The 20,358-nt window shown below is 36.1% G+C and overlaps 3 protein-coding genes and 1 pseudogene across 4 annotated transcripts; 1 reads left to right on the top strand and 3 right to left on the bottom strand.

Annotated features, from left to right (window-relative positions):
- Window positions 1-1,514: 1,514 nt before the first annotated feature.
- Window positions 1,515-4,934, bottom strand: LOC106373873 (ankyrin repeat-containing protein BDA1). Its single transcript, XM_048765417.1, has 2 exons — window positions 3,573-4,934; window positions 1,515-3,035 (listed from the first exon to the last, which is right to left on the bottom strand). The coding sequence occupies exons 1-2, from the start codon at window positions 4,221-4,223 to the stop codon at window positions 2,280-2,282; spliced, it is 1,407 nt and encodes a 468-aa protein (XP_048621374.1). The 5' UTR covers window positions 4,224-4,934; the 3' UTR covers window positions 1,515-2,279.
- Window positions 4,935-7,784: 2,850 nt separating this feature from the next.
- LOC106377004 (protein AGENET DOMAIN (AGD)-CONTAINING P1) lies at window positions 7,785-10,198 on the bottom strand. Of its 2 annotated transcripts, none has more exons than XM_013817147.3 (4): window positions 9,553-10,198; window positions 8,633-9,112; window positions 8,113-8,568; window positions 7,785-7,956 (listed from the first exon to the last, which is right to left on the bottom strand). In XM_013817147.3, exons 1-4 carry the CDS (start codon window positions 10,093-10,095, stop codon window positions 7,951-7,953), a joined length of 1,485 nt encoding a protein of 494 aa, XP_013672601.2. In that variant the 5' UTR covers window positions 10,096-10,198; the 3' UTR covers window positions 7,785-7,950. The 2 variants fall into 2 exon arrangements, with proteins under 2 accessions (XP_013672601.2, XP_048621373.1); XM_048765416.1 differs by having other exon boundaries at window positions 8,633-9,114; window positions 9,576-10,197.
- A 704-nt stretch (window positions 10,199-10,902) lies between these two features.
- LOC106374914 (Golgi apparatus membrane protein-like protein ECHIDNA) lies at window positions 10,903-12,367 on the bottom strand. The gene is made up of 6 exons (XM_013814837.3): window positions 12,216-12,367; window positions 11,990-12,046; window positions 11,699-11,902; window positions 11,554-11,613; window positions 11,312-11,438; window positions 10,903-11,199 (listed from the first exon to the last, which is right to left on the bottom strand). Exons 1-6 carry the CDS (start codon window positions 12,228-12,230, stop codon window positions 11,111-11,113), a joined length of 552 nt encoding a protein of 183 aa, XP_013670291.2. The 5' UTR covers window positions 12,231-12,367; the 3' UTR covers window positions 10,903-11,110.
- Window positions 12,368-12,524: 157 nt separating this feature from the next.
- LOC106377003 lies at window positions 12,525-15,458 on the top strand (annotated as a pseudogene).
- The last annotated feature ends 4,900 nt before the right edge of the window (window positions 15,459-20,358 follow it).

The raw sequence follows: 20,358 nt of genomic DNA, 5'->3' as shown, positions 1-20,358 counted from the left end.
TATGATCTAGAAAAATTAACCTAGCATGCAGCAAGGCCACACAGCCACAATTCAGATTCGATTTCAAAATAATCTAGATTAGGTTATTAGGGTTTCAGTTTAAACAAGTCAAACAATCTCAATTCATTCAGATTTCAAGTTTAAGCAATCTTAATAATAGTTCTAGGTGATCAAATCAATCAATCAATGTTCAATTTCAAACAATAAAATCGATTTTCAAAATTAGGGTTTTAGGGTTTCGATTTGATTAACAAGCAATTATAATTTCATGGTGATCAAATTCAATCTCAATCTCAATCATTCAATCAGTTTAATCAATCAATAGTTTTCGAATTAGGGTTTTAGGATTTTCGAAAATTTGATCTTAGATCAAAGGGATTTGATTTGAGATTCAAAACCATTAAGGCTTTGATTTTAATTGATCAATAGATCAATCTCGTTTTAGGTTTGGGGATCGAACTTATAGAGTTTCGATTTACTTTTAGGGTTTGATCTATTGTCCTATGGCTTTATCTTAGAGATTAAGTTTTAGGGTTTTATTCTTTACAAATAATCCAAATTCGATTCTTCTGTTCTTAGAATTCGGATTACCTTTAGATTAGTTGATTGTAGAAACCGGACCACCAAGAGAATGAACCTCGAGCTTAGACACGATCGGGACGCGAGCTGTCTGATGCTGAGAACGCGCACCAACCGCTATCGGGAACGTTCATAGGCTTCTATCGGGAACGCGCGTCTACGAGCTGGAGCTGAGATCGTCGAACGCGAGCTGGCTGATCGTCGAACGCGAGCGGTTGCAGTCGGGATCGCGAGCGGCTCTGATGCAAATGGGGCACTTGCAGTCTGGAACGCGAGCTGTCCTTGATGCAGGATGGAGCTGAGTTCGTCTAGGATCAGGAACGCCTTAGGGCTGGAGCTTATCAGGTGGACGCGAGCTGGAACGGAGTCGCGAACGGATTAGGGTTAGAAGGATGTGTCGGCTAGGGTTAGGGTTTTTTAGGGTTTGTCGATTTTGGTTTTGGCTCAGGGTGTTTTTAATAGAGTTTCGTGCTGATAACGTGTTGTAAAACTTAGGATTTAGAATCTGCAAGTTCTGTATTCATTAATCATAAAGTGTTCCCTTTATATAGAGAATTACAAGATAGATAAAAGGAAAAACATAATATGGAAAGTGTACAAATACAAAGAAAATGAAATAAGGTTTACTTTTCTCCTAAAGCTATGTAAGCTGCCTCTCTCTCTCTCTTTCCATGTCGTGACCGCCTCTTTCTCTCTAGAGTTGGGCCGACTCTCTGTCTTGGTATTGGGCCGGTTATGGACATTCATCGATTCATAACATTGTACATCCTTTTTTGAAAATAAAACTATTAAATTAATTAAAAAAAAAGAACGTTTTTACAAAGAGGGTTGTTTTGGTGCCGAGTGTTTGATACTAACATAATAATTTATTTAAAAGAGTGATGATACTATCGTGCAGTTAACCATGCCTCCAGCCTTCATCATAAGTTTGCACACACATACCTCGGACTGATGATAGACGATTGCGAACCTGTCTGTCTACCATTTGGATGATTTTTGCTGGGCGATTCACCATGTTTCGGTTGATTGCTTTTTCACCATATGACATACATTGTTACATGAGATACCGTTACGTATCTCTTTTTTTTTTGAAAAAATACCGTTACGTATCTCATTATGAATAACTGAGTTCTGTCCCGAGCCTGTTCCAGAAGGAGTTGCATAATATGATTTCATTGACTCATATACTGTGTAGAGAGCAAATTCTGTGTTAGCCCCTTCCAGACTTCCTCTGAGTAATGGTCATTGTAATTTGTACATGTTTTCAATACTCAACCTTGAAAACTATATCCTCTAGTCTATCTGCCACTTTTGTGTACGTTCTCTAAATATTAATCAATTTTCTAGAAGCAAAACAAGACTCAGCAAGCAACAAATAATCAAGGAAAAAAAGATCAGCAAAATGAAATGAACGAAAGAGTATGAAATAAACAGCGTTTAATTTCAGCTGAGAAACTAGTTATTAGAACGAACTAGTTGACAATTTAAATTCATAACACTAGCTAGCTTGAAAAACACATAATAGTTTATTTCTGTTACAAGTGTCCCATTACAGTCTCCATACAATTAAAGGATCCATATAGCAAGAACTTTCAAACTCTTCTTTGGTTCTCTCTTTGGCTCCACACATCATAGTCCCACATTGAAAGATAACTAATATTCCTCGTGCATGGTATCATGTTTTCAACGTATTCTAATGATCATAGCGACAACTCATGAGATGAGCTGAAGCAGCTCGCCGGGAAGTCTACTAGTCTCCGGCCACGTTTGTCAACAATGAATGCCATGAAAACACTAAACAGCATGATTGTGACAATCGATGGGAATGCATAGACGAAGGCGATCAATGGGATATACCCTATATAGCTGTTAGGATACGGGAATATAGTGCCGTATGATGCTAACAAAGCGAGACCTAAACACGCCGTTGAACAATAGATTAACTTCCACATGGGAAGTCCAATTGTGAGGATCATGATCACGTATAGGGATGATAAGAAGGCAAACCCGTTGAAGCCATTAAAAATTAAGGCATTGGAGAAAGACATAGTCATTTGCCCAGCTTTGTGATAGAAGTAGTGATGATCCATGCCGTCCTCCTGCCAAAATCCGCCTGGAGGACTAAAACCAGCCTGGAATGAAGTTGTTATTATAAGTATAACCACCACATATATTGCATCACGGCGATGGCTACTGGTTAGAGGTCTGGCTCTAGATATGCTTAAATTGCTCAGCCCTAAGAAATTGTTCCGTTTCTCGAGAAACGTTAGATCTTTGCTCAAATATTCTGCAAGAGTTATTGTGGAACAACTAAATAGCCTTTCTTTGGCAGTATGGAGAATTGTTCTTGCTTCAGGGAAACAAGGAGGCTGGTGAGCTTCGAATATGTCCATCGCCGTTTTGCCATTCAAATTCTTGGCTGCTATTTTAACGCTTTTACGTAGCAACGCCATGACCTACAAAAATCCAGCAGGATGTTACGTAGAATCTCACACCTAAAATATATACTTGCTCCGTTTCAATATACATGATGTTTTATAGAAGTTTTGTTGTTTCATAATATATGAAGTTTGCACAAATCTATGTAACTTTAACTTTATCAAAAACTGTATAACCAATTAAATTTTTATTTATAATTAAATAAACTAATTTTATATTATAATTTAGTGAGATTTTTGATAAACAATAGTTTTTCTTAATACTTGTACATTGGAATAAAACATCAAGTAATAAGAAACAGAGGGAGTATAATTTTATGCAAAATCATAATACAAAAAAGTTGTAATATATATATATATATATATTTATTTATTTAAAAATATGTATTCAGAATTTTAAATTAATATTAATTTAAAGGGTTTAAAAAATATGGGACGTAAATAAAATATACAAGGTCACAGAAACCGATTAAGAAGCAGATCAAAAGCCAGCAATGGTTTAAACACAAATAATTAAGGGAAAAAATATTAAAATAAGAGAGACATTTTTTTTACCTCAGTCTGATTGATAGCTGCAGCAATATGGAAGACTGTGTTACCGTCTTCATCCTTCCAATCCAAGATTTCCACCCTATTCGCTCTCTTGATCCATCCAAACAGAACCTTGAACGCCATAAACTGGTGGTTCTTTACCGCAATATGCACAGCTGTCTCACGCTTTATTGTTAAATCTTCTATTGAAGAGGGACAAGCCATCAAGATCTCACTAAGCAATTCTGCATCACCTATTCTAGCCACATGGTGCAAAGGGGTAATCCTCCCTCTTCCCATGATTCTAACTAAGCTGCTGTCGATTGCTATAAACCCTCTAACCATTCTCACGTGGTTGTTTTGCAGGGCTAAATGGATTGGGCTGAAGCCTGACACGTTTAGCTTCAATGCAAGCGAGGGCTTAAGAGTCACTAGTTCCATCGCAAAATGGGTTTTCCCGTTTTCAGCTGCCACGTGTAGTGGCGTCTCACAGAAAGGCACTTCATCAAAGTGGTCTAGAATGTTTTGCTCTTCAGCTATCAGTTTATACAATTCTTCGATGTCTCCATCTCGAGCCGCCTTCTTCAATTTCTCAAAGACACTTTCATCTCGGGTTCTCCTACTTGAACTCTCACAGATATCTGATACTCTGTTGACATCCACAACAATCGACATCACTAACAGCCAAGCTTCTTCTTCTGCCTCCACAGTTTTTATTTGTTTGTTTGTTTGTTTGTTTTTGTTTTCGTGTTCCTGCCACACATGCTTAAGTGCAAGTCTTTAACCAACAACCTTGCCTATGGAAAATATTTAATCAACTACCCTTGCCTATGAAAGCCCACTCATGTTCCACATGGAGGACATTGATAATGTGGGCAAAAAAGTCCTTATGACCCATCTCTTTCTGCTTACTGGTAACTAGATCGATTCAATACGGCTTTTATAAATGAGTGATCGAGTTTTCGAAAATTGAAGTTTAGTTAGGTTCCACATCAGAATGGTAGAAGAATCCATTTCAAGTTCCTAACATATACAAATCTACCCCAACAGAGAGTGGGATATACAGCTTAAGTTTTCATACCTGGTACGTACTGCAATGATAAAAAAAATGAAAATGTAGACATTTAACACCAAGAGAGGTAACTAAGGATTCAACAGGGAAAGTGGCAATGATACAAATGTAGAACATATTACAGTTGAAAATTCTATTAACATGCCCTTTGGTAAAGTGCTTGACAAAAAAAGCATAACAACAAAAAAAAGCCCGAATTATTCTGAAGAACATGCGAATCTGTACTACTTAATTACTCGCTGATGGGAGAGATGAGATGAGCTGCTTAGTTAGAGGCTGTTCTAGCTTACTAGAGAGTACCTAACCTATGTCCATTCGACGTTTGTGTCTCTTCAAGCACTGATTATTACCGTGAGATGAAAGCATTAGTACATTTAAATTAGAAATCCAAAAATATGTTTGAAGATGTGTTTTTCCATCTTAAAAGTTGCAATGATTTTTAAGTGGTAGTTAAAATATCTAAGAGTATGTATTTTTTTATTAATGTGTCCTTTCATGCAAGAAATTACATATATTTTAAAGTTATTATTTTCATCTAAATATATGTCTTTTTGTTCTAAAAATTCATATATTTGTAAAAGGTTATCAAAAATGTCTAAAGATGTCACTATTCATTTTAAAAGTTTCATAGGTTTTCAATGAGTTTTTTTCATTTGTTTTCCTAGATATTTTATATACACATTTTTAAGAATCTTAAAAATATTAGGATAACTCTGTTTTTGGATATTTAATTATTTTTATAATATCATATATCAACAAAATTAATTATATGGGTTCTAAATTATATTTATGGTCTATAATATCATGTGTTGGTGCATTTTGTCCCATTCAGTTTTTGGATAAAATATTAAGGCCTATTTAGACAATCTTATTTATTAATAGATAGTTATTAACAAAATGTAAACTAAGAACAAATAACTTTTATATGCACTTTTTCATTTATTCATAAGTTTGATATATGTGTGTTTTTTATTAACTAAAACTCTATTACACTTAAATGAGGAAATATTGTTAGAGATTTGAGGTAAATTTTTAAACTATTTAAGTGAAATGTGTCTGAACGAACAATTGAAAGTCCTACTTAGTTTAGTAAATGGTTAGATTTAAATGTATATGTTTATTTTAATTAGTTTCAAAAAGTTAAATTGTAGTCCAAATATAATAATAACTTACCTAATCTAATAGAATTTTTTTTGTATTGACGTATTTGTATTTTATTTATTATCTGAAACTACAAAACAATTATACATTCTTAATATTATATAATATATGATTGTGACCCAGATTTTTTTTTGAATGTAATATAAAAATAGAAACTATAAAATATGAAATAATTATTTTTATAAAAAGACTTTTCACGGGATATCGCGCGGGTTTCTTACCTAGTTTGTGTAAAAATAAAATCAATTAATTAATAGTGTAATTTATATTATAAATATTTATATACTTAATTAAATATTATTTTGTGAATTTCGGTTAAATTATTTTAATTAATGTCATTCTATTTCATAAAATCAGTGCGGTTTTATAATTTGGGTTGCCTAAAAATATGATGTCAAACGGTCTAACTAAAATAAATAAATATTTGGTGACAGCGTGGCATACCTCTTCGTTACATGGAAGGATTCATCCAAGTATGTAATAACACAATGTGCTAATCTTGTTAATGGATAAAATCAGTGCTGTTTTATAAGATTTTTTCTTGGGTTCACCCCCTAGGGTGAACCAATAGAAAGTTGTCATTTTAGATCTAGTATCTTTTAATTAAGGAAACAAAATAACTTGCCAAATTATATTATGTTTTAAAATAAAAAATAAAAAATTAAATAAATAAAAATAACAATAGTTCTAAAAAAAGATTATTTAAAAAAAAATATTTATTTTTGAGATTTAGAATTTAGTGTTTAAGATTTATAACTTAGAATTTATCCAAATGTTTAGTGTTTTTCGAAGGGTTTAGGGTTTACGTAAGGGTTTAGGGTTTACCCAAGGGTTTAGGGTTTACCCAAGGGTTTAAGGTTTTCCCAAGGTTTTTGGGTTTAGGATTAGAGTTTAGGGTTTAGTGTTTTGTTGACAACATGTTTAGTGTTTTTCCAAGGGGTTTAGGGGTTTACCCAAGGATTTGGGGTTTAGGATTTGAGTTTAGGGTTTAGTATTAGAGTTTAGGGTTTAGTGTTTTGTAGATAACATTATTTTTTTTTAATTCGTTTTTATATATTATTTTTATTTATTTTTAAATTTTATTTTGAAAAAATAATATAATTTGTTAAGTTATTTGGTTTCCTTAATTAAAAGATACTAGATTTAAAATGACAATTTTCTATTGGTTGGTGAACCTAAAGGTTCACCCTAGGAGGTGAACCCAAGAATAACTCGTTTTATAATTTGAGTTGCCTAAAAATATGATGTCAAACGGTCTAACTAAACTAAATAAATATTTGGTGACAGCGTGGCATACCTCTTCCTTGCATGGAAGGATTCATCCAAGTATGTAATAACTCAATGTGCTGATCTTGTTAATGGATTGAATGTTACTACATCTCTTCCCGAGGAGACAGCTGTTTGATGCTGTTCATGTGCTGTTTTAAGCAGTTACAAGGTCTCGTAATGATGGTATAAGGTGTTTATTCTGATGATCCTCAAGCTCAGCTAGAAGCAATACTCGGTTTAGAAAGTTGTTATCTACAGACTATAGGTATGTATATACATTTTCCCTTTCAGACGGATATACTTGTGTAAGAGACATCTGATGGTGTTAATGATTTGTGAGCAGAGCGCAGTCCTCCAATAGATGAAGTGATCAAATCCGGTGTTATCCCTCGTTTTGTGGAGTTTCTTGGAAAGAAAGACCATCCACAACTGCAGGTATATGTCTTGTGCTTCCTAAATTTTAGATTGGTCCCTTATGAATGGATTGCACCTTGAAGACACAAGAATTGCTTGGTGGCTCACTTTAAAAGTTTGTTTGCAGTTTTGACTGTTTGAGCCTGCATTTTGCTGAGTCAGGAACGTCAGGTCATACTCGGGTTGTTATTGAACAGTGGGCGGAGCCTACCTTCGTTGAGCTTCTTTTCTCTGCTATTGAACAGTGGGCGGGTTGTTATTATCAACATGGTTCAAATATAAAATTTGTAGCATAATGAGCAGCAAAACTCATGGGAAAGTTAATAAAATATCAACTCTTTTTATCTTTTGGTCAATCATCATAAACGCAACTGTATACAGTAGAAGGGGAACATCAAGGCTAAGCTACCAGATTCAAATGCCTCCAAATTAACAGAACTTGAGATCCCCAGAATCCTGACATGTTCTCCAGCTCAATTACACCGTTTAAGTCTGAAAATCAAAAGTTAATGGGACCAAACCTCATCAGTAAAAGCGTGATAATAAATGAGAATTACAGGTCAACAACCAGTAACCAATGCTGAAAAACTAGTATCGAAGTTATATATGAGATCAAACGAGTTGATAAATCTAGAGCTAGAAGCACACCTTTGAAGATGCTATCCACTTGCCATCAATCCATTCCTGATGTGGCCTTAGCCGAGAAACATGAAACTTGAGCACCTCGTCTGTTTTCGGGAAATGAACCAAGTAGTTCGACTTTGCAAGAACCTTTTTAACCACCCCGAACCACCATCCATCATTATACAATGCATCAACTTCGTCAAGCTTCTCGAACGGATTAACCATGACCGTCTCTTGTGGCCGAGGCCTTATCTGAAAAACATTAACCTCTTCTCTCAATGGCTCTTTCCCATCTTCCGCTTTCAACTTCTCGTATTCCACTAGCCATTTGTCCGTTCCTCTGTATTCAATAACCTTTGCGAGGAACCAAGAATCTTCAAATCCTTCTTCAACGCTGCTCACCTCGACTGGATCTCCAACGCTGAAATGTTCCTTGTCGATTGCTTTCTTAGGTCTCACGTTCCGATCATACGGAACTTTCTGCATATCCAAATGAGAATGGTAAGTTTTCTAGAGTTTTATCAATATGGGAATCTTACACAACCTTTGTTGCCCTCTTCATCTCTCCTCGTTTCAGTGGTAGCTGCCAGGTCCCGTTAATCCAGTCTCTATGCAGACGAAGGCCATGTCTTCCAAACCGCATCTTTTCTCCTGTGTACCTGAAGCAGACACCAACGATTCCATCCTTCATACTCTCTATGACATCACCTACCCACCAGGCGTCATTGTAAAACGCATCAATCTTGTCCCCAACGGCAAAATCTACATCCTCATCAGTCGGTGGGGGTGGCCTTATGTGCAGAAAGTCGGCTTCTTCTTTCAAAGGCTCGATGCCGTTTTCTTCTCTCAAGTCTCGGTACTCAACAAGGTACTTGTCTTCGTCAACGTGTTCAATGACTTTAGCTGCAAACCAAGACCCCTTGAACCCTTCCTCATCGCTGCTAACCTCAACAATTGTGCCAATGGAGAACATTTGTTTCGCGATTCCTCTTGCAGTTTCCGGATCCACTCGGGATAAAAGATCCTGCAAATTTTATATCAGTCAACGATTAGTGTGGATTCAAATTTAGCCGTAAAGACAATGCTCTCTACTACTTCCACACAAGCTAGCGTCATTGCAATGCAAACAAGTCAGAACACAAAGCAAAGACAGCTAAAATTGTCGGTCTTACCACAATAGCCAGTGTCATTGCAATCAACACAAAAGAAAAGACAGCAAAAATTGTCGGTTTTACCATAAAAGCTAGTGTCAAACGCAATACACACAAGTCAAAACACAAAACGAAGACAGTTAAAATTGTCTGCCTCACCACAATAGATAGTGTCACTGCAATGCAATGCAATGCACACAAAGTCAGAACACAAAACAAAGACAGCTAAAATTTTCTGTCTTTACCACAGTAGCTACTTGCACATAAGTCAGAACACAAAACCAAAAGACAGCTTAAAACTTGTCTTTCATACCTCTTCCTCTTCCCCTTCTTCTTCTTCTTCCTCCTCCTCCTCTTCCCTTTCCTCAATCGGCGGCTTCCACGCGCCGTTAACCCACTCCCGATGAAACCGTAACTCATCTCTCCGAAACCGAATCTGCTCCTTTGAAGCCCTGAAGTAAACACTAAACCTCCCATCACCCAAAACCTCCGTCACCGTCCCTTCCCACCAACCATCACTGTAAAACGCGTCCACGTCTTCCCCCACCGCGACATCCCTCTCGGACATCGCCGGCACCGGAGGACGCAGCTGAGCCGCGTCGACGACCTCCTTGAGCCGCTTCCTCCCTTCTTTGTCCAAGAACAGCGTCGTGTACTCCACCTCGCATTTGGTGGTGGAGTCTGAGGATGGCACGGCGACGACCTCTCCCAGGTACCACGATCCGCGGAAACCGGCCTCGTCGGAGCTTATCTCGACGGCGGCGCCGGGTTTTAGAAAGGGAGGGAGGCGAATCGGAGTTACGGAGCTCTCCGGAGCTTTCTTCCTCTGTGTAGATTGGCGACGCCGCGAAGACATGGCGGGAAGATTGGATCAAAGGAGTTAGGGTTTTGTTCGATTTTGGGAATCAAATCGAAGTTAAAAAAATGTTTAAAAGCTTTTTTTACAGTGACGAGGAGTGATCAAAACCAAGGGAGGGAGAAGAATAAGATGCATCCGTCGTAAGATAAAGATTTGTGAACATGGGCTTATTATAAGAAGCTATAGCCCAAGCCCACTTTTAAGTTGGGTAATCTCACTTTTCCTTGTCATCTATATCTTTTTTGGAAAACAAATCATTTCATAAAAATAGATTTTTTTTTATATATTTTTATTATTTAACAACAATAAATCATAAAAATTATTGAATTATTATTACCTTTTTTCATCCAAAGTTGTAATTCTTTAGAGTAATGCATTAATGATAAAATTTAGGAAAAATCACATAAATAGCACCTTCCAGTTTTCTGCCACAAAATTAATATTTAAAGATAATTTCTTAAAAATACTAAATTGTCGTGTATGGCCATGCAGTATCAACATGCACAATAACAATGGCCAACTTTTGGACAACCAGATTACTTTTCAACGTCCTCTAATGATCATAGCGATAACTCATGAAATGCAATAACTCATTTTTTAATAAAAAAAATTGAATACCACAATTTTTTGCATTAATTTATAGAAATGCAATAAATAAAAGTTTAGAAAAAAACTTATAAGAAAATATTTATTTTATATTTAGTCTAGGATCATTAAATTTGTTAAGACCCTACTGGATGAAGGTCACATACCATGAGTACCCTAAGATGAAGGTCGCATACCATCGAGGCCAACAGAGAGATGTAAAGTTTTGAAACTTCTTTTTGGACTAAACATAACGCATAAGCTCATACGACATACGAAAAAATGTTTTTAAGTATGGTATGTCTGAAAAATGTAAAGGTACATGTAACAGACGGTGTCAAAAAAAAAGAAAGAACTTTTTTCTTTTTCAGGCAATCTTTCTTTGTACACTGTCTTTGCGCGCTCACTAAACCTTTCTTTCGTTTTTTCAGACAAGGGTGAAGGCAGATTGAACCGTGGATTGGAACCGTGATGCGATTGTCTGTGAGGCAAACTGCTGAAGTTGTTTCTTTGCATCTGCCAACACATATGGTGTATAGTTTTCCGGTTAGAGTATGTATGTTCTGTAACTGATCTGATTCTTATCAATATCAGAAAATAGTGGAAAAAAATAAAACAAGGATGTTACCTTTCTTGCACTTTGTGAAGCCGATGATATTAGCCACGTTGAGGGACAAGCAAACGCCAACAACAAGCATATAGTCTGCCTGAAACCTTATCAGTGAAAACACCCCAAGGATGAACCATGCAGCTGCCTGAAGAAAAGAGAACCAAAAAAGACAAGATTCAGCTGCCAATACAATAAAAGGACAGCAAACTCATTGCAAAGCATAAGCTGCAACAGTAGTAATAGAGATAGGAACTACTCACTGCAAGGTAAAGCGTCCACCAGAAAAGCCATGAGTCTTTCTTGTTCATTCGAGCCAAGGACTGATACATACAACCGAAACATCATTTCCAAACCTTATCGCCGATTGAACAAAGTAGAACCAACAAAGAGAGAGAGAGGACAAACCTCCTGGTCAAGAGACTCAAACTTCCAAACACTTTCTCCCAAGTCATTGATCTCATTCCACCACCTGAGACCAACGAGTATACGCCCACTCACATTCTTAACCACCCAGAAGTCAAGTGCAGCAAGAAGAACAGTCACTACAAAGATTATGACAAAGCTGTTGAAGAAGAGAGCAGAGAGTATGTAAAACGCCAACGCAGCACCCTGTCCACAAAACAAACAAACAAACTTGTTACTATTGAACACACCTATACAAACGTCTAAACATTTTTAATACTCTGGCTCTCACACCTTGAAGAGAACATGGAAGAGACATGTCTTTGGGTTTGCATAGTTCTCAACCGGTGCCTGCATTGTAAAAAAAATAAAACATTACCATAAGCCTGAATCAATAGAACAATCACAGCTATATAAATTTTCAAGTATGATTTTAGAAACGAAGAACACAGATCTAACACAATAACGTTCAAGATCGAACCACTAATCTGAGGTTATAAATCAAGAATCTGAAATTCACCTGGTTCGGATCCATCTTCGAAGTATCGATCCGAAGCTGATCAGCAGAAAGACAAAACACTTTTTTCCGATTTGGACAATACCGATCTTCTTTCCGACAGATCTTCAAACTCTAGCGCGTGTTTGCTAGAACGTGATGTTTCTCTGTTCTGTAATAATTTTTCTAAAATCCAATAGGCCCAAGTGTATATACATGAGGCCCATTAGGCCCAATACCAAAATTTTAATGACGATTTGACCGCAAAAACTTACGTTGCGGTTATAATCATCCACATGGAGGCAAAAGAAAGATGAGTGTCTTTGTAAACGAAAATGGCGATAATGGGTGTAAATATGTGACCAGCGAGAGGCTGAGATCATTGTCTTATCAAAAAAAAAAATGACTTGATGATCAAAAGGAACAAGATGATACCATTCACAGACACTCAATTAAAGACTTTTTCTCTTCAGTTTGGTCAGAGAGTGAACTAACAATTATGGGGAAGATGATGATGTTGCAACAGAGCCAGCCTTCTTTCTCTCTCTTTACTTCTTCTCTATCTGACTTTAATGGCGCTAAGCTCCATTTACAAGTCCAGGTCTTTCTTTTTCTTTATTCTGAGGATATAATTTAGACGATCATTAGTTAATTTCCTAATCACTTCATTAAGTTTCAACATTTATACGTTTTCTTAACGGGTTTAAGTCATTGTGTAGATAAATGAATGTCATGTCCGAAAGTCGGGCAGGGCGTTCTTGAGATTTTGAGAACTATAAATATAATTTAGTAAACAAAATTTATAAAAGTTTTTTGATTAACCTGGGGGTATCCCAGGCCCATGGAGAGGCCCAGACTAATCCCCAAGGGGAGGTGCAACCCACGGATAGATCATCTCTCCGGGTATTCAAATGGGCCCTAAAGCATAGGCTCATATCCGTGTTAGGTGATCAGGATAATTGTGACTTAGTTTCGCGCAGCAGGTGGATCGAACCTGAAACGTGTTGGCGTCTCAGTCTCGTCTCTTTACCACTCGACCACAATCACCCGGTCAAAAATTTATAAAAGTTGTTTGTTACAAACTTGGGAATCTATTTCTTTGTAAATTAAATTCCAAATTTTAAAGGCTATAAGCCATGTTTCACTTGTCTATGATCAGGACCACCTTTAGTGTGGTGTGGGTTATGGTCTCAGCTCTGAGTTCATATTTGAATATAGCTTTGTGAAAATTTGGAGCTAAAATTTTGCTTTCGTAGATATAGTTTTGTTGTTGAAACGACAGTGCAAGAGGAAGAAGGTTAATCAGCCAAAAAGAGCACTCTATGTTTCAGCATCGAGTGAAAAGAAGATTCTGATAATGGGCGGCACTCGATTCATCCAGGCTCCTTGAAAGAGGGACATCAGGTTCATTTCATGACCTAGCAAACTGTCTTCTCAGCTACAAAAACTTTGTTTCCTTCTCTCATTGTCCAATGGTTGATTTTTTCAGGTTACATTGTTCACAAGAGGTAAATATCCTATTGCCAAACAATTGCCTGGTGATTCTGACCAAGACTTTGCTGATTTTTCTTCCAAGGTATTAGGCCATTCCTTGTGAAAGAAAAAAACTAGTATGTACATTCAAAAAAAATATTATATGGTTTTGAATAATTCAAGGAAAAACATAGCATTTGAGCCAGAGGAGCTTGATGAATGTTTTTTCTAGATTCTTCACTTGAAAGGAGACAGAAAGGATTATGACTTTGTGAAGTCAAGTCTTTAAGTAGAAGGCTATGATGTTGTTTATGATATCAACGGTAACAATTAGTCTATTTTGCTGTTACTGTAAATTCAAGAAGATACACTCTTTTGCCTTTAACAACTTGAGATTTTTACATTTGGTAACTTTTTTTCTCAGGAAGAGAGGCAGAGGAAGTTGAGCCCATAATAGATGCACTTCCTGAACTAGAACAGTAAGTCATATATATACCACATTTACTTAGCTAGTATGTGCAATGGTTAGCTCATTAAAAACTGTAATATGTGTGTTGATTTTATAGGTATATCTACTGTTCATCAGCTGGTGTTTATCTGAAGTCAGGTACCTTGCCACACTATGAGGTATGTAAACTAATCTTACATTTAGTCAATACTTGAGCTTGTAATCAGTTGATTATTATTGTTGGTCAATTTATAATTAATTAATTTATTTATTTGGAACATAACTGATGCACGTGGATGCAGTTGACCCGAAGAGCAGGCACAAGGGGAAGCTGGAGACTGAGAGTTTTCTGCAGTCAAAAGGTGTAAACTGGACTTCTATAAGTCCTGTCTACACCTACGGTCCATTGAACTACAACCCCGTTGAAGAATGGTTCTTTCACCGTCTCAAAGCTGGTCGCCCAATCCCAGTTCCAAACTCCGGCCGGGATCCAGATCTCACAACTCGGTCACGTTAAGGTCACACACCTTACTTTCTCTTGATATTCTTGAGCTAGCTTTCCATGTTTAGAGAACTCATTATGTTGCATGGAACCGTTAACTCAAACTCAGCATCTTTCTTTCCTCATTCTTCAATAGTAATGATATGTAACATCAAATGGTTCTGTGAGTTCTGGACTTGGCAACAGCCTTTCTCGCCGTGCTTGGTAACGAGAAAGCCAGCAAAGAGATATTAAACATCTCAGGAGAGAAGTATGTCACCTTTGATGGGTTAGCAAGAGCTTGCGCAAAGGTACATCTCATTGTGGTCTTCTTGAGATGAGATATGCATACACTGAGCTTTTTTGGATCATTGCTTGATGTAAACTTGTGATGTTATCAACTCATTCAGGCTGGTGGGTTTCCAGAGCCAGAGATTGTTCACTACAACCCGAAAGAGTTTGACTTTGGGAAGAAGAAGGCGTTCCCTTTCCGTGACCAGGTAAAACTCCAAACGTTTAAATGATTCAGACAACACTACATCAAAGAAACCAAGTTGTTTAAAGTTTACGAGTTTTAATTTATGTAATGATCTTGCAGCATTTCTTTGCATCGGTGGAGAAAGCAAAGCACGTCCTGGGATGGAAACCAGAGTTCGACCTAGTGGAGGGTCTCACTGACTCATACAAACTTGATTTTGGTCGTGGAACTTTCCGGAAAGAAGCGGATTTCACTACTGATGACATGATTCTAAGCAAGAAACATGTAACTCAGTCCTAACAACTACTCACATATATAGAAACATTCTTGGCTTGTATGATTTCTCAAGTTTAATGTTGTCTCAAGTGTGTTTTGGTTCGGATTTTATTCAAATTTTCTAAAAAGAGGCGGTAACGGAACAAGTCTGAACTAAAATAACCAATTTTACTGACTAAACCAAAACCAATTTCGTATCACCTTTCTAAACCTGAATCTAACCGAAATTTCAAAAATCATAGCAACACAAACTCGCAAAGCGAGATAAGTTTTAAGTTCACCCATTTGTCATTAGAGCATAATTATCGCGGAATCTTAGTGGGGTTCTAAAAAAAATTATTGCGTGAGCCCCACAAAAACTATAAGAATCGGTCATAGAAGTTATGAAATAAAGATCAATTTTGGAGTGTTTCTTGCACTGTTCACGGGCCCCACTGACACGTGGCGATCCACGATTGATTCGTCTTTGAATTTTTTTTTTATTTCAGACAAAAATCAAAAAGTAAAAAAATCAAAAAAAGTTTCCTAAGAAATCGTGCCACCGGTTTCAATGATAATTATGCTGTTATCATGGTGAAATTTCAAAAAACTTGTGGAGGTGTAGACATGGCGAAACAAGACAAGAATGGTAAACATATTCAACAAGAAAACTCAAACTTTAACACTGAACACATGCAAGAAAATATTGGCTAACGTCTGAAACTAGGCTAGAGAGTTAAGTCGTGCATGATAAAGACACATTGTGGAAGTTAGACTCAAGACATGTAACATTTTCCAGAGAAAACTATATCTTATCCATATGTGGATGAGAATTGATCTAAAGACTAATGGTACTTACTCGTCAATATTAAGTTTTCCAGAGAACTTCAGAAGTCGCTAATATCTTTTACAAAATTACTTTTTCATCAAATTGATCAAGAAGCCGTACCTATGCAAACTTAAGATAATACACATGCATGATCAGTTTTCTTGTGAGCATTCTTTGTGTTACTGCAGTGCAAGTCCAATAAATAATGATCAAAAATGTCACTATAAACATTTCATGTGATAACAGTGACCAGAAAACTCTCAATTCAACGTAAATTTATTGTTGGCACATAGCTACCAATAGTAAGGGGTCATGGTGTTTTTGGCAAGGTGAGGTTTTGTCCACTGCAAGTCTTAATCTTGTGGAACCATCTTACGAATTCTTGTGGGATTTTGATTCCAAATAATATTCTACCAGAGTGGGTTAGTCTTTTTGTAATTACAGGAAGGATTGTTTAGATACTCGTAGCTCCATATTACATATATTATGTCGGTACGTTTTTAATTTTGTCTTTACGAGCAGTGGAGAAGCCAGCTTGAAAGGTATGGGACCTGTGCATCCACAATTAAATTAAAAGTTAAAAAACTAAGGGTAATGCCCCCATGCAAGCGCGGAGTTGTGAACAGAGTTCTTGTTTCATCTCAATATTTTTTAGGGTTATTATAGCTGTGAATTTTGCGTTGTGGATTGATCATTGTTTTTCAAGCTTTTTTATTGTTATAGGATTATAGTTGTGATGATGAACTGTGTATGCACTGTTCTCCACTCATGAAGTACTAAACTGTGTTAGTAATGTGACTGATATAGTTCGTGGTGTTGATGGTTGTGTCACTGAGACTTATTGTTTGTTTGTCTTTTTAATTTGTTACTTGTATTGTTGAGATTACATAAATTATATTAAGGTTGTTGAAAGTACCTTTTGTTTCAGGATATTTTTTTCTCCAGTTTAGTTGTGTAAGTTGTGTGTATTAAGTAATAATTTTTTTTATTCTTATTATGTTGGTTATATGTTTTTTTATTTTTAAACTTGTTGCTTTTACTGGACCTTTAAAACAAATAAATGAAGACTTGTGGAAATAACAATAAAATGAGTGACAATTAATATTTGGGCCTTAACCGGTTTTAAACGAATATATGTATTTTTCATAAGAAGACAATAGCATTTGTCTGTTGACATTGAGCATGTAAGTTATTTTCATAAGACAAGAGGAGTGAGCAGGTGGAGATGTTGTTATCGCCTTTGTGTCTGTTGGGATTGTCTCTTGTATCTCCTGGTGTGGCTGTGTTTTTTTTTTTTTATTTGATGGGTAATATGTAAACAAAAATCATTGTTAGTTGTATTTATCAGAGTTTGTAACTTACTCTGTTTTTTTGTTTAGGTAACTTCACTGATCTTGGTTATCGTCTTCGTCTTCTTCGTAAGCATCTGCGAAATTAAGTTTGTAAATTGTTAAATAGCTGGTCGTGTAGTTTGTATTTGTTTAGCTGGCCAATGTATGTGTCGTTGAATTTTAGTTGAGTTGATTGGTTTGGTATATTTGTTTTGAAGTTTATTTGTAAGATTAGACAAAAAGAGAGGTGATCATTAATGATTCGTCTTTTTGGGATTCTAGTTTTTGGTGTTTTGATTGTTTGGGTTATTGTAGTTTCTTTTAAGTTGTAAAATAAGGATTTGTGTATAATTAGATTGATAATTAAGGGAGATAAACAGACGACCACAAATCTTGGATAGGAAATAGTTTTTATAATTGATGTTAGCACAATATAAATAGTAATATAAAGGGATGTGTTGATTATTTCTTACAGATCAATGAGGAGACAAATAACGACACGAGTTGTTTCTTTGGTGAGGTCAGAGCCCTGGACATTAACGGATTTGCCCAACCACACCTGCGAGTTTAAATATCAGTTATGATATCGAAACATAATGTAAACCCAAATACAATATGATAATATACCTGGGAGTTCTAGGTTTGTGTTCGCAATCACTTGGAGATTGTCGAACAGTATAATCTTGACTGGAGATTGATCTCAGGAGTACCCGTGATGACTTCATCAATAATGGTTAGTGAGATGAAACGAATGAGGAATGAATGATCAGTTATCTTGTACATGCTTGAGCACCTAACAACCTCAAAACAATCAACTTTCACAATAGAATCTGCTTTCAAAGATGGCATGTAATGATTAGTCCATCCGACGGGAGTAAACCTATGAATCACGGAATCTGCAAATAATATTATTCAATAAAGAATAAGAAAATCAATTAAAACAATTATGTTAAATAAGTGTGATAGATCGAAGATTAACTTACATTTTCATCAAGGAAGAGAACCGTGATTCCCACAAACTCCCTGTCTTTCTTGAAGTTCAGGGAATCCTATAAGCGGAGGAAGCAATAGGCTATGCTCTGACTACTACGACCAAGACGGAGAGACTCGAAGGTTGAGTGACGGATGCCGGGACTCCAGTTTAAGGAACTGGAGAGGCATAGAGAAACATTTTCTAGAAGATGGTTAAAGCTAAGAGAAATCAATGAGTTTTGTGGAGATGCAGATTGGGTTCATCAAAGATTAGAATCATATATATAGGGTTTACAGAGGGACTACAAATCAGGATCATTTATGATCAAGCGATTTAAGATGGGGAAATGAAGAGTTCACCGGTGAAAAAATAGATTACGAACAGACACACAGCGCAATTCTGTAACTCAGACTTGTTTGAGACAATGATGAAAAGAACTCAAACTCATGTTACACGACAACAATTTACAATACGGGAAAACTATAATTGTTGCAAACTTGAGCTTTTTTCATATAACGTGATGAATCTCATTTAAAAATGAAACTCATAATACACTTGTAGGCCCGACCCTCAGAGGAAGCCGAAGAAGCAAGGGCTTTCGACCTTCATAAATATATATTAGGTTCGACCATCAATGTACAAAGTATCATTTAGCTTAGTGGTATAAATGATGGTGTTTATATCTCAATAACTCGGGTTCGAACCATGGTGTTGATATTTTTTCACACTTTTTAAAAGTGGAACCCATGAAACACTAACGTGGTGCGCTGAGAAGTGAGCAAAAACTCAACTAGACCCTCAGAGGAAGCCGAAGAAGCAAGGGCTTTCGACCTTCATAAATATATATTAGGTTCGACCATCAATGTACAAAGTATCATTTAGCTTAGTGGTATAAATGATGGTGTTTATATCTCAATAACTCGGGTTCGAACCATGGTGTTGATATTTTTTCACACTTTTTAAAAGTAGAACCCATGAAACACTGACGTGGTGCGATGAGAAGTGAGCAAAAATTCAACTATTATAATATAGATTGTACGTAGAACTCAAATATTTGCTACCTCATAAGGTAAACAACAGTTTGTGCACCCCTAATTTTCCAAGTTCGATCCTTTTCCTATGCATATTTATTTTTCATTATCAAAGGTGCACCCATTCATTAAATTGTCTAGTACAGCTATTATATATCCAAATGTTTGGATGACAGAAAATCACTTAACTGCAATCGTACGCAAAAACAAATTTAATCATGCAAAAACATCACTTACTAAAATTTATATACGTATAATGCAATGATAAAATATATTATAAACTAGGGGTGTCCGCACTTCGCGCGGAATATTATTTTTATTATTGCTAAGAACATGATTTTTTTGGATAATATAATTATGTTGTCGTTTTTATTTGTTAAGATCATTATTTGGTGTTTTTAGTGTGTTACGTAGTAATAGATGATATGTTAATATATTTTGTGTTTGTTTTTCGAATAATGTGTTGTTGTATGTATAGTACTTGTTAGTAGTGAAATGAGCATCTAATGTAAAAGAATATTGAATTTCAATAACTTTGTTGATTCTAAAATTAACGAGTTCATCGTCAAAATTGTATTATATTTTTTTCATATTTTTGAAAATTATAACTTTTAAGATTTTTTTTTCCCTCTCCCTATATTTTGACCTTGAGCCATCCTCGTCTATGTATTTCGTTACCTTTCTGGTGTGCGGTGCTTCTCACCATCACTGGAAAAAGACTTACATCTTTCTCTTGTTCTTCTTTGTCTTCTTCACCTGTGAGATTATATGGTGTGTGTTGTAGATCGGGTTTATGAGTTTTTAGTTTTTCGGTTGATTCTCACGGCATTGTAGGTTGTTCCAGTCAATATTGACTGCTCCTCTTCTT

Source organism: Brassica napus, chromosome C8 (genome assembly GCF_020379485.1).
Source record: "Brassica napus cultivar Da-Ae chromosome C8, Da-Ae, whole genome shotgun sequence".
In the NCBI taxonomy this organism is placed as follows: domain Eukaryota; kingdom Viridiplantae; phylum Streptophyta; class Magnoliopsida; order Brassicales; family Brassicaceae; genus Brassica; species Brassica napus.
Note: the sequence above shows the minus strand (reverse complement) of the source record. Positions and strands in the feature narration are given on the sequence as shown.

Excerpts from the sequence above, each read along its gene's own strand:
- LOC106377004 (XM_013817147.3), bottom strand. The coding sequence starts at position 10,095 with ATGTCTTCGCGGCGTCGCCAATCTACACAGAGGAAGAAAGCTCCGGAG. Across the intron at positions 9,113-9,552 it reads AAGAAGGGGAAGAGGAAGAG|GATCTTTTATCCCGAGTGGA; the intron begins GTATGAAAGACA and ends TAAAATTTGCAG. Across the intron at positions 8,569-8,632 it reads AGATGAAGAGGGCAACAAAG|AAAGTTCCGTATGATCGGAA; the intron begins GTTGTGTAAGAT and ends TTGGATATGCAG.
- LOC106373873 (XM_048765417.1), bottom strand. The coding sequence starts at position 4,223 with ATGTCGATTGTTGTGGATGTCAACAGAGTATCAGATATCTGTGAGAGT. Across the intron at positions 3,036-3,572 it reads CAGCTATCAATCAGACTGAG|GTCATGGCGTTGCTACGTAA; the intron begins GTAAAAAAAATG and ends GGATTTTTGTAG.
- LOC106374914 (XM_013814837.3), bottom strand. Across the intron at positions 11,439-11,553 it reads GGTGGACGCTTTACCTTGCA|GCAGCTGCATGGTTCATCCT; the intron begins GTGAGTAGTTCC and ends TCTTTTCTTCAG. Across the intron at positions 11,200-11,311 it reads CTTCACAAAGTGCAAGAAAG|ATGCAAAGAAACAACTTCAG; the intron begins GTAACATCCTTG and ends ATGTGTTGGCAG.